Raw genomic sequence first — 17,339 nt, forward strand, 5'->3', positions numbered from 1 at the left:
ATTTTTTGTTTCAGATAGACAGGATTTTATCTGCCACAGACTGTTTTGATGTGAAGCTCAGCAGATTTAGGGAAGATTAATTCATCGGTGTGGTGCCAAAGTTTTCAAATCTCTAAGCTTTTTCTCACTTTTTTTTGTCACAACCCAACCACAAACCCCAATGTGTTTATTTCAGATTTTATGTGACAGACTAGGAGTACAGAACTGTGAAGTGGGAGGAAAACGATGCATGTTTATTAAAATGTGCCATAGATTTGTATGAGCCCCTTGGCATCAATACTTTTCATCATTTCACTGTAATCGCAACCGTGTGTTTTCTTCCAGGTATGCCTCAGTGTATCTGTCATAATTTAAATTAAAATGTATTTCATGGTTTTAATGTAATTTTTTTTTTCATAAAATTGTGCTAACTGTAAAAACTCCCCTTGCCATCTTTTTACATCTGGAAAGTAAAAGTTTGTCCCTTTGTTTCATTTTTCAGAGCTTGCCACAGATTCTCAATTGGATTTCGACCTGGACTTTGACTGGGCCATCCTAACATATGAACATGAGTTTCCTTTTTGCTCTTATTAACGCTCTCTGTCATCGAAGGTGGAACTCCATGTCTTTTCAGATTTCTGTTATTAAAGTGAAGCATAATTTCCATTCTTGATCATAGTCTCCTCCAGTAGATGCTTGCTTCTCTCTAAATCAGTTTCAGCATCAGTAAAAGGTTTCCCCCAAAGCAGATTGTTGAATTATTTTTTTACAATAAACCTGATGTGGTGAAACTTAAAAAGCATGGACTCCAGGCGTCTTCGAGACAAATGCATGATTTTGAACATTTTTCATTTATTGCACTTATTAAAACAGGCAATTGTACACATTATATACAAGGGACAAACATATTTGCGTGAGACTCTGAAGTACATTCGAAACCTTAATGGGTCAAGGAAAGCTGCACAACAAGCAGAAATGGAAACAGCTAACTTTGCAATTTTCCATCACAAACAAACCTCGCTCTTTCACACACACCTGTACACTCTCGCTTCATCCAGGATGTGGTAGCTGAGACACATTTCTGCAGACAAAAACGGTAAATTAGATGTCAAGGAAGTGAAAGGCACTGCACAAAGCCAACCAGTTCCGCTAACTATTTCCAGCCAGAGTGCTGTTAAGATGCCCTTGCTGCAAATATTAGATTTTATCATCAGTTTGCATCGGCGCTTAGCATCACAGATTGCCAAAGATGCCGTAGTTTTGTGTGGACGTCATCATGTAGGGGCAGTGATCGACGGTCTGCTGCTGCTGCGTGTAGATGTTCCGAGGCTGGTTGGGTTTGGGGGGTCGCGAGGGTCTCGGAGGCAAGGGAGGGGCGTAACCTCTGAAAGGCGTGAAGTTCTTCTTGAACTGTTGGGAGGACGAAAATGGTCTGACTAATCTGAACACAGTTTCAAACTCTCATCCGGTCCAGGTCGCACGTACCCTCCTGCACTTCACAATCATCAGGCCGATGGACATCAGAAATACGCCGGTAAACGCCGCGATGCTCAGGTAGATCAGGGTCAGATCCACGGTGCGGCTGCTGCATTCTTCCGTGGGTCCGCCCTCTGTGAGGAAAGAAGTCGGACATTTTAAGCCAAGGTTCTTTGCATCGTGCATTTCAACGACAAGGCAGCTCAAAGTGCTTAAAGAATAAACGTGTAACTTTGCAATTTGTCTGATGTGAGTAAGCAGCACATTCCTTCTCACCTCTGACAATGATGACGGTCCCATTGCTCTCCAAGTTAACGTTATTGTATTGTTCGTCAATGTAGGCCCAGCTGCAGTAATACAAGTCTGTGTCTTCCAGCCCCAGAAGGGACAGCTGTAGCTTAAACTTATACCTGGCTCCTGGGTCCAGCTGCTCCTTGGTTATGCTAATTCTGTTTTGAAATTTATCAACTGTAGTGTTCTTGGTAACAACTCCTTTGTCAAAGTTGAGGTACAGAATTTGCTCGTCTCCAAGGAAGCGCCTTTTTAGAGAGAGGCCTGAAAGGTTCTCTAGGGATGTGGAGCATTTGATCTCAAGCGACGAATTGATCCACACATTGGAAATGGACAAGGGGCTTTGGGAAGCTGCCAGAGAGAAAGAGATGGACTGTTAGAGACTAAGTCAACATGATGGTATCAATGGATTAAGGGTGTCATGCAGACACCTCATGGACCCACTGACTGACATCTAGAGACGTTTTGGCAGTGACAGTTAAAGGGTTAAATATATATATTTTTTTAAAGTGTACAGTGATGTATTAAAGAGTTTTTTTCTGCATACTTATAGAAAAATACGAAAGTCTCAGCTCAACGTTAGGCCTGTCACGATAACAAATTTAGTTGGACGATAGATCGTCCCAGAGGTTATTGCGAGAAACAATAATATTGTTGCTTTGAGAACATTGTCAACTAACATAATGGTAATGGCAAAAGAATGCAAGAAAACACTCCCAAAAAAAGCAATTCGCTTAAAATTGTGATGAATATTTAACACTGGGACTGGGAGACATTTTAAATACCAAAGATACGTAAACAAAACAACAAAACTGTCCTTCACAAAAAGGGGCTAGATGAAACCAAAACACCAAACTGAAAACTTTTATCATCCTGTTTCTGGTCGAAAGAGAAGAAAAGAGGAAAATGATAAATCATGCCAATTGAAATTATTGAGCTTGTTTTCATTTATCATGTGATTAATTGATTATTGTGACAGGCCCACTCACTGTAATGATATTTTATAACATTTCATGCACTCGTGCAATTTTAGCCATTACAGACCTTCTGCTGTACATCTGAACTCTTTGGATCTGTAAAAAAAAATAAAATAAAAGGGAGGACCAAAAACACTGCCTCGCAAAAGATTTTAGAAATGATCTTTAAAAAAATGACAAAGAAAAATCTGGTGTGCGTTTGCATACAGTCCCTCTGGGTCAGTACTTGTAGAACAACTTTAATTTTAGCTACAAGTCTTTTGGGGTTGGACTCTCTAGTGCTTTGCATGAATAGAAACTGCAATTGTTGACCATTCTTGCAAAAACAGCATCTATGAACCTCAATATTCATGTCTTGCAATGACATCTAGCCTATGTTGTGGCTAAACAGAGAGCCGTGGCTACATTTTTTAACACATGAATATAACTTGGTCTTGTAGCTCCGGTTGTTCATTTATGGTTGTGGTTCTGCTGCTAGTGTCGCGTCTTGAGAAGTGATGCGCAGAAAAAGTTCAAATTCGGTCTTTTATGACCCAGAACACCTATTTCCAAATGTTTTTGATGTCCCCTGAAAGACTTATTGCAAAGATTAAACATCTTATATATATATATATATATATATATATATATATATATATATATATATATATATATATATATATATATATATATATATATATAGATATATAGATATATATATATAAAAATATATTTTTTTTTATAAAGCCCACCTTTGTTGCGTGAGCCACAAAACAGTTTTCATCTCATCAGATTCTATTAAATGAGTTGTGGATCTGTGCAGGTCCTCCAGAGTTACTTTCACTGTTTCCCTGATGATGTTAGATGTTCAAATTGTGCTTTATTGTTTTGGAACTTTTCAAGACAAAGTGATTGCTCTCATTTTTTTTTTTTATGGGTATCAAAGTAAGGCGAACTGAATACAAATGCATATTACCATTTTATGCCTGTTAAAAACAAACATGCATCATTTTCTTCCACTTCACAATCGTGCATAAATTTGGGTTGTTCAGAGAATCTCAATTAAAACACATTATGGTTTGAGATAAGATCAAATATTGCAGCAAACTCCAAGACAATGTACAAATGCAACATAATACAGAAAGTAGCAGCTTAACCCGCAGGTGCACGTTGATAAAAAAAACAAAAAAAAAACTGTTTCAGCATCGAGCCGTGAAGCGTGCAGCAGCTGCAACACCACACCGAAGGATAAATCCGAGCCGTTAACTTTCTTCAGATTCCCAACCCAACCAAAACCTTTTGCTTCCCACTTTCACTCCAGCGTAAACAAACTCACCTGTCCAGGTGTTGAGCGTCACCACGGCAGGCATGCAGAGCAGCGCCAACAGGCAGCTCCACCACTTGGCTTTCATCCCGCAACAGGGGCTGCAGGCAAGCCGCCGCACGCACAGGACGTCTGAGACGCTGCGAGGAACCTCTCAGGCTGAAGGGGACGACTGTCACAGGAACGCCTCCTTTGTGGCTGGCGAAGGAAACTCATGACTCTGGGTGCAAACTGGGGGTGTGTGGGAGTGTTTGTGCTGCGCTGCAGTCGATCAAAGGGCCCGAGGGCTGTTGTTGTCGGCTTCGTTATTTCATGTTCCATCACTCATCATTTGGGGCAGATATTAAAATGTCCTGAAAGAAAATGTCACTGCTCTCGGAAACGAATGTTGACGGGCTCGAGCTTTAAAAAAATGTCAGAAGCTTCTGAAACTTTAAGAGGCCGGGAAAGGAACCGTATTGAGAACAACAACCAAAAAAAATAATGATTTCCCTTTATACGCATTTTTAAAAATATCCCTCACAGCTGATGAATAATTATGTTTTGAAACCCTCGACGGAGCCCGCTTCCAATTCCCCCGAGGTTAGCATAGCAAGATGGCAGGGCGAAGTCAGAGATTTACGATCCTAATGGCATGTTGGCACAAAAACAACACAGCAGAAATACACACACACATGTTTGCATGGCTATCGTTGTGGGGATTTTCCATTGACTTGCATTCATTTCTGCAGCCTAAACCTTACCCTTATCCTAATCCTACCCATTACATACCTAACCCTAACCTAACCAAAACTCAATTCACACCTTAGTCTAAATCTGATTCCTGACCCAAAAACAGGGTTTCCCCTTGTGGGGACCAGGCTTCGTCGCAAGGAGCAGTGGGTCCCCACAATGTAGTATGTCAGGAAAATGGTCCCCACAAGGTATTACAAACAAACGCGCACACACACACACACACACACACACACACACACACACACACACACACACACACACACACACACACACACACACACACACACACACACACACACACACACACACACACACACACACACACGCCAACATAAAAAGTTGGAGTTGGAGTTGACTCACTGTAATTTGCCGTGTGAATCGGCTGAAGGAAATAGCATCAATTCCTGTTACACAACAAAGTTCTTTAGAGGTCAAGAAACACTAAGAGCACTACAGACATACACTGGAAATAATTAAACAAAGAACAAATTTCAAATATCGGACAGCGGGTAGGGGAAGGGCTGTCCTGTTAGACCGTCAGTTTCCGAAACTACATAATATGGCGGATCTTATGGAGGTTGGGAGGGCGGTGGGCCCCCGGCCCGGATGGGAGACAGAATAGGATTTCAGGTTCCCAAGCCTCTATCACGTCTGACGAGAACTGGAGAAAGTAGACCCTCTCCTGAAGAGCACGGTAGGAATGTAGGGTTATATAGGTTACCCAGTCATGGTTGCTAAAAACTTTACAAGACCGACTGATTGTAGTGATGATGATGATGATGATGATGATGATGATCATTTATTTCATACAGGCATTTTCCCAACAGAACATAATAATAAAGACTTTCATATTTTGTTAGTGTAAATACAATACCTTGTTACCAAATATACATGCTCAAATACATGTAAATACACCACTTGTTCGTTGTCTGTGAGTCTGTCAGTATGATGAAGTTTAACTTGTATAATCAGATTCTTTTTCCATTCAGTAATTCATAACATAATCTTCCCATTTCCCGTATCCCTTCTAAAAAGAACCTGATGAAAATAATGCATACAAGGGCCCGGTCAATAGCCCGGCCCCGGAACCAACACTGACTTGTTCCGCTAGCGTAAATAAAAAAATATAGACCCCGTCTTTTAAGACTGCAGGAGAGTTAAAAGAAATGTAAGTATCTGCAAATAAATTAGTCTCATAATCCAACAAGTCAGTTTGAATGATGGATTGTTTCTCTCCCATTAAATTATCCAGATTTGAAGAATGATTAGGAGATTTTTGCATTATTTGCAAGATTGTGCAGTGTTCCAACATAAATGATAGAATGGTAAAGAGCTACACTAATTGAAGCAGTAATATTATACAAAGCAAAACAGTTTGTTAGGGTTGATATCGGAAATTGGTCCAATGTTCCAGTGTCAGATTATAACAGCTTGCATCTAAAATCTCTATACATCTTCAGACGTGCAAAAAAGAAAGAAGACATTGCTCTTGGGGGCCCCCTGGTGGTAGGTCAGGCTTCACCCGTCCAAACCCCCAAAGCATCATTGGAAGACAAGTCAGCAAAATAAATGTAAAAAAAAAAAAGACTTATCCTTCAGAGGCAGAGAAAAGAAAAAGAGGAGAAAACAAAATAAAGGCATAAGTCTCTTGGTAATGTAATGTTTATCAAAAAAGAGGTGCTAATGGAAAACTAGCTTGATAGCGATCGTGTACGGTCCATTTAACCAGCCAACAATTTATGCTAGCCTCTTTGCATTTCCATGAAACGGAGTTTAATTTTAAATGAGTTGCTTCTCGTGGTTGGCCTCACACATTTTTTTTTTCCTTTTTTGTCTTCAAGGAGGCGTTTTTGCTAATTAAAACTTCTCAATGTATGGCATTTGTTAGCTAAATGTTGTTTTCCATCAGGCTAACTATCTTGATGTATCGACGAGCTACTAGCTATGCAATGGTTAGAGCTACTGTATATTGTTTGCTGTGAACATGATAATTTACAAACATTATTTCTTTTACATCAACTTATAAGTTATGTGAAACTTCACTAGGAGCTCTGACAAAGTCGTTTGGAGTCAGAACATTCTTAGGCTCAACTAATGCATCATATGAGAGAAACACTCACCTATTATATATTTAATTTTTAGCTATAAGAATTGTACTTAAGAGATATTAATTTAATCTAAGTATGTCATGAATATGTGTGTATGTATTCCATCTTATGTCCATCTCCATCCTCCACAGAGCTACGTCTGGCACTCCCATCCTCTGTCCCCGCTGTTTCCTCTGCATCTGCAACTCATACTTATCTAACTGGTAAGTTAAAAGAAAATCAGAGGACCACTGCCTTTTAAGAAAAACTTTTCCTTCTCCGAAAGACATGACCGTTGAAGTTTTCGCTATCACCAGACACCATGTATCGCTTTTGTCTGCAGGGCAAAAGTCAAGTGGAGCTCACTGACTTATTCAAGAATTATAGATGCAGTTCATTGCTTTTTCTACCAATTATTTTCACGCTAACTCTCAAAATGAGCAAATCAAAATTTGCAAGCAGTTGACAATGGGATTAGGTCAACATGGGGGCACTGCTGAAAGAGTTACAGTAACTGCAATTGTTCGTTTTACATCAGGTATTTTCTTGATATTTTATTGTTTTAATTTTTTTCTGTTTTTGCGCAATTTTATTTTCATGCATCCAAGTTATTTTATATGTTGATGTTCTACCACTAAGCATCATTTTTGAACATTGCTGTAAGCAGTTCTTTGGAACCAAAGATAATAAACCAGGTGATACTTTTGCTGATAATACATTGCATGCTGTTTTACTGTGTTACTTTTAGTACCGCTAGATGATACATACATATAGGCTATAACATAAACAGCCTTGTCGGAGATGCAATGAGTTCATAGCCGGTGTGCTGCGGTCTTGTCCTCTGACTGTTGATTGCAGTAATTAACATTATTAGCTGAAATAGAGGACCCCAAAACCAAATTTAGAATTTTCTTTTGAGTAAAAAAAAAATAAATTCTTAAAGCTATTGGATTTTCTGCCATTTTCCCCCTGAATTATTATCAAAATTGTGGAGAAAAAAAGGTCTATTATGTCAGAACTATGTAGCCCACATCTGTGTGCATCTGTGAGGCTGGGCACATGTACGTCCTAAACCTAAATATTATTGATCAGTTTGCTTTTGTTTACTTGTCTCTCCCTCTGCAAGCTAAATGTCGCTGTCAGTGAGGCTAGCTGAAAACGAATAAGCGCACTTTTAGCCCTACCTGAGGTGGAGTCGACCCCGCTGGAGCTTTTTAGCCCATCTGCAGTCTTAGCCAGGTTGCTCTGCTCCCTTGTGCGCTTTTATGAGTTTTTAATGGGTTTTTTTCATGGTTTCGGGAACTAAAGAGCCCACACCCGCATCACATTGCTTCTCCGTTGAACGACTGTGACACCTGCCGCAAGATTGCAGGAGGTTTAAACAATTAAATCTAGTTGAAGCGTTTGCCAAACAGAATAGAAATGAAGGAAGCTTTGTTGCTTCACCTCCTTCTCCTCTGGAAGTCTCAGACACATCACCTGATCCTGGGAATTTCCACCATTTTCCTCCAAGATTTGCTGTTTTTGTGGGCCATGCGCATCATGTCTGTGTGGGTTTGGTTTGTGCATCTCTAACACATGATGCACATTGGGGATGTGGTTGCCCTCTTGTGGGTCAGGTGCAGTGGTAGTTTTGTGTCGTTACACCCCAACAACTTGTACTGGTCTTTCACATAATCAAACGCTGAATTTTCGAGTAATCCAACTAAGCTTTGTTTAGTAAAATTTAAATGACATCATACTCTACAACTGGTACTACAGGTTAAAAGGGGAATGTTTATGAGTCTAGGATTTAACATCCAAAACTATTTAAAGATTAACTAAAACTATTATGCAGGATTGAGATTTTGCATGTTTTCGTATCCCATTTTGGTTTCTAGTGCTTCAAAAACATCCCAAGCACTTAAAAAAACACCCAGCTTGATTTTGGCAATAAATTCAATATTTCTTGGTGTCTGAAAAACCTGTCACAAAAGCCTTCCGCTTGTAATGTCACAAATAACAGAGGCCCAATTTCCACTTTCAGGGTGTTCAATTACCAAGTCAAATGTCTTTTAAATCATATTTGATATTTCTCCCTGAATGCCTCGGAACCAATCACAGCCCTCAGTAGTTCAGGAAGAGGAGTCATCATCAGGGACTGATAAACCAATCAGAGCCAAGAAAGACTGCATTGAGTCATATTTTGTTGTAAACCCCATACATCAGACCAGAAAATATCAATACACCTTAGAGTAAAAATAAATTATGCTAATTATGTTTTACTGTGCTGTTAATAAGTAAACTGTCTATAACAACAGAAGATTGCACAGAATGTTCATTTCCAGGTGATTCCCTCAGCACTTTTGGGCCTAAAGTGAAGATGACCTTTGACCTGAAGAGAGCTCCAGTAGAACAGGTCTCGGGTTGGCTACGTGTCTTCTAGATCTGAAAAGGGAATGGCACTTCCTTCCTGTAGATAATGAATTATATGTGTCTTCTTTTGGCATCAAATCTCACTATATATTGAAAGATTAGCTTGTTATACCGTAGCGGCCTGTTAGCGCGTGCCAACACCTGCGGTGTCATGTTCTGGTTTGTTTCATCTTTGTGTACGTTTAACTGGTAGTATCTGAGTTGCATCACCATAAATGATCATCCATCATTCCAGATTATTCTATCTGCTTCAAACCTGCTTCAGAATGCAGAGGCTTTGGTGAAACTTGTCTTCCTTGATGACTTCATGCAGGCTTGTCACGCCTGGCCTCGTTTACAAATTGCCACCTGCTTGTATTCATTTGTTCATTGCCAGCCGATGATAATTATTGTTGTTTCGCCTGTTTCTTTTCCTCGTTCTGCCATGCTTTGGGGCTTTTTTTTCTTTCTTTTTGCTTTTGCTTTCCTTTTGACTAAATCCAAGTACATCTGAATGACCAAGCTGTTTCCGCTGTAGAAACCTGCAGTGGAAATTTTTGGTATGCCCTCGTTTCCGCTGTGATGTCTGCCAGAGAGAATAATAGAGCAGCTCCAGGTAAACGCAACTGATCGGTGAAGCGTCCTGAAAGACATTAGCCTTTTGTTACAACTGGCATAAAACTAACACAGCATTTTAGAAAGCAATTTAATGCTTACAAATTTGAATCATGAATTTTGTTGCGGTTAACTCTAGTGTTTATGTAAAGTGACTGGTTTTGCATTTTTCTCTGACATTTAAATGTCCTGATTGTCTCTAACAGCCTTTGTAAAACCAACGGAGTAATAAATGGATAATGCTAAGTTTAGATGCAATAAAGCTCGTAAAAATTTGCTTTTGCTGCATGACGACGTGTGAGGATGTCGCACCTTATCTTGGATGCCACATGATGCCTTGCCCTGACTCGTACCTTCATAAATCATATTGCTGCCGGGTGACGTTTTTGTTTGTGAAACTAATTTTCAGCTCTGCAACAAATGTGCCGATTGTCTTTGAATGATTGACTTACTTAAAGGTGGAGAAATATGAAAAATAAAGAGATTACTTGAATTTCAAAGCCACTGAGTTAGCTTAGCACATTTCTGTTTCCTTAGCAACCTAATCAAAAGAGATGCACTGCTTTTAGGACGGAGGTGTTAGTATCTGCTGATATGGTTTTGTTTTAAAGTTAATCAATGAAGGTAAAGTCAATTTGACTTTACGTTTACTTCTGAATTTGGAACTCTTTCAAAAATATAAACCTCTGAGAAAAAGTGAAACAAAATGAAGTTGGGCGCTGTGAGATGCTCGGATTAGCCGTTTGTTGTTGTTTTCTTAAATTCCTCTCAGGATATCAGTCTGACACAGATTGGAGGGAATCAATCTCTTTCTGGGAATCACCTCAAGCTTTTCTTGTTGGGAGCCGGAGAACGAGTGGAAATCGGTCAGGGAGAGTTCAGAGGGGGATTTTTGTGCCCCTTGTAAAAAAATGTCAAATAAGTTCGATTTCTTACTTTGGAAACTCTGCTCAAATAATAAAAAAAACAAAAAAACAATATGGCTGCTAGATAGGAAAAGTTATCAAAACTGTTTATTCACATTTCTAATTATTTTTTACAAATTCATCATAGACACACTCAATGATTTTAGTGATATTTACGCAAAGTAAGAACATTAGTGTTTAATTACATTAAAAAAACATAGAAATACATTGATATTGGTGTGTATTGCACATTAGCCAGCCTTCAGTAACACAGTTAGCAAATCCCGCTGCTTTCTCGACTTAGACGTGGACTAATGTCATATTCAGATTGCTGAAATAAATGATATCCGTGTCATTGCTGTGCTGAGTTTGTTCCCAGTTCATCCTTATAAAGATCTGGTTCTGAATTAAGTTCCCCCAGGTTAAAATGAACTGATTCATGTCCACAGTTCACCAATATTCAACATTTTTGATCTAAGTTCGCAGTCATCATTAATGTGAGTTATCCCAAACTGGCTTCTTCTTCAAGGTAAATACGGATAAAGACGTGTGAGTGTTTTGAGTGTCTCATTGACATAGATACATACTGATGTTTTTAGTCTAATCAAAGCTCCCATCTCTACAAATCACTGTAGAACTTGAAGTTACAGTGCCCCCCCCCCCTCACCTATAACAGATCCCAAAAGTAAACTAAATGTAATTAATCAAATGTCATGGTTACAGTAACTGAATTAGTTACACCACTGACACACTTGAATTTTAGTCATTTCTTCTGGGAACCAGTTAATTATTTAATCTAACCTACTCAACACTGGTTACCATAGAAACGGAATGCAAGCTGATGTTTGGTCGTTATTGCACCCTTCATATTGCTTGGGTGTCAAGAAAAGTGCCAGGTGGTACTCCCCTCCCAATTGATCTGAAAGAAGACTCTTCTTCACACACATCCTCTAGACGAGGTTAATGTAACTGGATTTCAGTGTGCGCCATAAATTGATATGCCATCTAAGCCATGTGAAAGCAGCTATCAAATGTGAGTAGATTTATATTTTAATGTGGATCATTAGTGTGAATCACCATAGGGAAACTGAATAAATAAATGTGGGTCTCAAGACAGTAAATGGCCCTCGTTGAAAGGAAGTTGTAGATAAATTTATAATAAAAACGGTACAATGAGGAATACCTTTCATTTACAACAAATGCAGTATGCATATACAAAACATTAACACTTAACTGTGTTAAATTTGGTCATGGCAGCAAGGCAGCACTCAATCACTCTATGGATAAAGAGTCTGTACACAAATGTACACAATACATATTATACTCAATACACAAAGCTGCCACCAGCAGCAGCTTTAGCAATTGGCTCACAAAGAGTTAATAGTCCCGGTTTCAGATCAGTGGACATGCCACCATCTGACCAATGTCCGTCCAAAAGAGTTCTGTAAGAAAGACAGGACGAAGACTTTCTTTCATTTCTTAGGGAGATTTCAGACATCACATCCTTTACAGTCGTCCTGCTGGCTCACTCTGGTGTGTTGGTTGTTTTTCGAAGTTATGTACTTTCTAATAAGACAGGACAAAACGGCCACAACGATGACTGTAGCAAGAACACCCAGTATGCTGGATATGAGATAGGACAGGGTTTCCTCTTCCTTTCCCTTCTGGTTCAATGCAGGTGTCTCCGTCATATCTACAACTGAATACATCTCATTTTTAATACAACTTGCTCTCATGTCTGGACAGAAAACAGACTTTTAGACGCCGAAAGCAACTCACCGGAGAGATGCACATGGATAACCTCAGAAGCCAAACCACAGTTGGATTGAATCTCAACTGTGATATTGTCCTCTTTTACGCCAGCAATCACCAGTTTCACATTGGAGTTATCCCAGGCACAGCTGTACGTTTCTGAAGTACTTCCACATTCAGTGGTGGTGCCATTTGTGTGAATCAAGGAATTTGTAACGTTACAGCTCCCGTTAGTTTCCCATTTTATTGAACAGTTTTCCGTAACTGTGTCGCCAGGTTTGACTGAAACTGTCTTGGGGCAAGTCAGCAACACCGCTAAACAAAGACAAACAGCAAAATGAGAGGATGAATTAATTGTATTAGTATTACTACTCCATTTAGATGAGCTATTCTTGCTAAACTCTCCAAGTATCAGAAATAAAATAAAGCATATTACCTTCATCTGATGAAACGCTGTGTTGTAGGAGATACAACAGACTCAAACTTATCCAAACGGAGGACATCTTTGAACGCCTTCAACGACTGGAGAAAGAGAAAAGGACACATTGGCATAAAGATATTGAGAAAACACAATTTCAGAATTGCGGTGTTTCCATTAAATAAGAAACGTAATTAAAATCACACGTGAATAAGTTTGCTCGCGTGATAAATCATTAAAAAACATTTCGATACAACCAAAAAATTTTTTAATCGTTTTCTTTTCATTTAGCAGATTTATTCCAATTTGTTCGATGTTATGGTTAATGGAAACACAGCCACTAGTCTCCAGGTCTTACTGTTGTTTGATAGGCTAATGCCAATGAGAAATCTGCTGCTTTTTCCAGTTTCATTTAAATCATTTTACAATGTGATAAAGACCAATTTACTCTTTTACTCTGACATTTGGACTCTTAATATTGAAAGACGATGAACGTTCTTCATAATAACACTCTTGTGTTGATTGGAAGCTAAGCTAAATAGCTAAAAGTTATATTTCTTCAAGAGTTGTTGGTTTTTTCATTTGACTGGCAGAAATCACGGATCATCTTGTTAATACTGCTTGGTTTATTGGTTTAAAGTGTAAAATGTATGATAGCAAAAGGCAAATGTAATATTTTAACCAGTTAAATAAAAGTAGTTAACAGCTACATACTTCATTTAGCTAGTGCTTCGAAAGAGACAGACTGTACCGAATGCTAACAAGCGATTTAAGGAAGTAGATCTTTTACGGGTCTGTGAATTTTTCTCTTGGCTCGTCTTTCCGCACAACTTTAACACGTTGATCAAGGGATGGGGCAACATTGTGTCCAAATTCGAAAGACATGTCAGCAAGGAACAACTTTTTCCAATTTGGCTCCTCTGACGACTTTTAATTTCCTTCAGTTGGATTTTCCAAAGAAGAAGAAACTTAATACGACCCATCAACCTGATACAACAAGCAAACGATGCATTTTCTTTCATTTGCGAGTGTTTCCTCTTGCTATGTTTCCGGCAACTGCTATGTGATAATTACTTATGCAACTTTTTAGGGCAAAAATACAAAGATTTATTCCAGGGAAAACATTAGTATTAAAAACAAATAGAATGTTACTTACTAGTATCAAAGTGTTTTAAATACTGAGTTTCTTTTGCCTTTTATACGTCTTTATTTTATTCAGGGACATTATTGCTGACGTCTTAATATGCACTGCAAAAACACAAAATCCTACCAAGTATTTTTTGTCTAGTTTCTAGACAAGAAACTAGACAAAAATAGCTTTAGTAAGACAAAACTAACTTAAAAGCAACTTTTCTGCTAGATGTAGGAGCTACTTTTAAGTCAGTAATTCCTTGATAGTGATGAAAATGTATTAGTTCCGCTGGCAGATCTGTTTCACTTATAAAAACACATTTGATCCACAAGTGAAAAAAAATCTGCCATTGGAACTTTTTTTTTTATCAATATTACAGAATTATTAACTTAGACCAATGGTTCCCAAAGATTTTCTTCTGTCTCCCCCCAAATTTTCACAAACCATCTGGAGACAAACACGACGTATTTCAGAAATCGCTCTCTCTGAACCTTAGCCAAGTTTTAATATGCTGGCATATCAATACTTTGAGGGTAAAAATTAAACTAAAAGTTCAAAGTCCTGTCGTGGTACAGAGGTCGCAGAGGAGCTGTCAGAAAGACAGACAAGTCCTGGCAGCTGCTTGGCGTCCGACCAAACATTTAAAAAATGTTCCCTCTCAAAACCAGATTCATAGTTTGGCAAAGAGTAACAGCAGCTACAAAAGAAAACTAATAATGACTCTTTGTTTTTGCGTCCCCTTAACTTCCTGTTGGAGTCAAACTTCCAGTTTTCAAAGTGTCTCGCGTTTATATTGAAACGAAAGTCGATCTTCTTCGACTTGATTTGAATACTTTGGATTTTTGTTTTACACTCTGGACCTTTCCTACATTGCATCACATCCCAGCCACAGACCAGAACATATTTTTGCATAATTTCTTTTGTCTTTTTCTAATAGAAAATCACAAAGGAGTGCATTTTTCTGAAGGGGAAGGAACTGGATTGAAAAAAGGAAACTTTTTCAAAGTATTGCCATTTATTACACAGTTAACTTTTGGTCTTGGTTACAGCTGCAAGTCTGAAGTGATCAGTTCTAGAGTCTGAAATGTTTCCTCTCTCCTTTTAGTGAAATACTTCAATCTAAGTAAGACTGGCTGGAGAATAATAATAATTATTGTTATAACTATTATAACAATAATTATGCTGTCCAGTGATTTTCAACTGGATTTAGATCTGGACTTTGACTGGACCATTTTAACCCAAGTCGTTTGCAGCTTCTGGGAGGTTTTCATCCAGCTTTGCCCTGGATCGAACCCCAAATATCTTCCAATCGACTCCACTCCTCAGAGCTGAGGAAATGAATTCCCACAGCATCATGCTGCCACCACCACGTTTCATGCTAATATTGCACCTTATATTTCCTCTACATCAGTGGCGTCCAAACTTTTCCCCCAAATTTAAGCTACCAACAGGTCACAAAAGTCATTAAATTAAAACTGATAAATTAGTTTACTAATATATATATATATATATATATATATATATATATATATATATATATATATATATATATGTATTGCTCAACAGTAAACAAAAAAATGAAATCTGTATATCATTAAATATCCAAAACATAAAAAGGCTTCAGACTGTTACCTTACACACATACAAAAAAACAAGAATCTTTTCATTTTCTTTGGTTATCAATCTTTTCCGTTTTGTTGGTTACATTTTCACACACACTGCACTGCTTTATGTTAAGTTCATCTTTGATTTTTAGCAGCTGCAACGACGTCCATACATTACACATAATCCCTTTGCTCTCAAAGGTTTCCTGTTATGATGCCCGTTAAGATATCTTTGCAGGAGTGATGTTTATATGACTCAGTTAAGCATTTCACTTGGATTTATCGCTAAGAAAAAAGATAAACTCCCCAAAGGAGCTCATAAAAAATACCTCCAGCTGTCATTAACTCTGATTAGGTAGGCCTATACGAAAAAAATCCACGCTTCCAGTAGCATGACCGTTGTAAAAACCCAAGTTTGTTGCAACTCTGCGTCCGAGAAAAACGGGGGCCACAACAGATAGGTGTTTTTACAACGTGGAATAAAATTTCGGCACAAATTTCGGCTTTCTCTTAAAACCTGCACGTGGTAAACAGAGAGATTTAAAGAGGAAGAATGCAATCAGTGCGCTTTTGGCCAACACTGTGGATGTTTGAGGAGAAGTTAAAAACAGCTGAAGCCAATAATAATAACAAAAAGAAAACGCTGACACACTTAAACTGCATTATTAATGCGATGTCGGCACGCGCTCTTAAACCTGCTGGAATGGATCATTTGTGGAGCATAAAACACCAGATCACACCTGCTGGATTCTTGTTGTGCAACAAATGACAGCTGGTGACTGCATGAGTTATTGTACTGATAAGTGTAAATAAACTGTACGTGGCAAATTAGCAACAGGGACACGTGCAATGAGTGAGAAACGCAAATAAAGAGAAGGAAAAGCAAATAAAAAAGAGAAAGTATTAAGTGTACTCACCGCACTGGAACGAGTGAATGACTCCAACATGGGATTCCAGTGAGTGGAACTAAACGGCACCGCTTCCACAAAGATAAACGGACGGAGCGAGAGAGAGAGAGAGAGAGAGAGAGATAGATGGGTAGACAGTGTGAGAGATAAGAAGAGAGTGAGAGAGGCGGAGGATGCTGCTGAGTATTCAGGTTAAAGGTGAAACCCGACTGCATATAAAGGAGCACCCTAAACCACCTTCTGGAGAAATAATGTGAAACCCCTCCGGCATGTTGGTGGGATCAAAGAGTCTTGTTTATCATATATATTTTTTTTATTTTTCAGTTATGCGTTTTTTTAATTAGAAGAGCGGCAGTGGAAACTCACCCAACCTGACGAGGGAGATGCTGCAGTTGAGGGCAGAGCCAACAGAAACAGCCTTTCCAGAGAGGAGCGGGAGGAGGATGTCGTTCCCCAGAATTAACGATTGTGTTTTTTTTGGGAGCCGGGGGGAGTTGAGAGTTTTGCTCTTGTGTATTTTTGCATCCACGGCCGCACAAACAAGAGGATGATGTCTAAAGTGTGTACATTCTAAAAAAAGAAACAAGACATATGACACCGCTTAACCAGTTAGCATATCGTCACCTTCCCAAAATAATAGCCCAAGTCATTTTTTTGCCCCCTCAAAAATATATATATATATATATTTCTTTACTAAAGCATATCCTGGAAAGAAAGAGGTGGTGATTTTTTTTTCTTTTTTTGCCAAAATTATTTTTGGAAG

General features: G+C 38.7%; 1 protein-coding gene and 1 long non-coding RNA gene across 2 annotated transcripts; both read right to left on the reverse strand.

Moving 5' to 3' along the window:
• Positions 1-811: 811 nt before the first annotated feature.
• LOC111609838 lies at positions 812-4,204 on the reverse strand. The gene is made up of 4 exons (XM_023340497.1): positions 4,039-4,204; positions 1,732-2,097; positions 1,465-1,589; positions 812-1,389 (listed from the first exon to the last, which is right to left on the reverse strand). Exons 1-4 carry the CDS (start codon positions 4,112-4,114, stop codon positions 1,213-1,215), a joined length of 744 nt encoding a protein of 247 aa, XP_023196265.1. The 5' UTR covers positions 4,115-4,204; the 3' UTR covers positions 812-1,212.
• Positions 4,205-10,848: 6,644 nt separating this feature from the next.
• Positions 10,849-16,946, reverse strand: LOC111609823. The gene is made up of 4 exons (XR_002753353.1): positions 16,586-16,946; positions 12,951-13,036; positions 12,542-12,829; positions 10,849-12,461 (listed from the first exon to the last, which is right to left on the reverse strand). It is a non-coding gene; the product is annotated as an uncharacterized LOC111609823 (long non-coding RNA).
• Positions 16,947-17,339: the final 393 nt, after the last annotated feature.

Source organism: Xiphophorus maculatus, chromosome 10 (genome assembly GCF_002775205.1).
Source record: "Xiphophorus maculatus strain JP 163 A chromosome 10, X_maculatus-5.0-male, whole genome shotgun sequence".
Classification (NCBI taxonomy): Eukaryota; Metazoa; Chordata; class Actinopteri; order Cyprinodontiformes; family Poeciliidae; genus Xiphophorus; species Xiphophorus maculatus.

Bases quoted from the DNA above. Each gene is read 5' to 3' on its own strand.
- LOC111609838 (XM_023340497.1), bottom strand. From the start codon at position 4,114: ATGAAAGCCAAGTGGTGGAGCTGCCTGTTGGCGCTGCTCTGCATGCCT. The intron at 2,098-4,038 runs GTGAGTTTGTTT...TCTCTCTGGCAG, and splicing joins GACGCTCAACACCTGGACAG to CTTCCCAAAGCCCCTTGTCC. The intron at 1,390-1,464 runs GTACGTGCGACC...TCCTCCCAACAG, and splicing joins TGATTGTGAAGTGCAGGAGG to TTCAAGAAGAACTTCACGCC.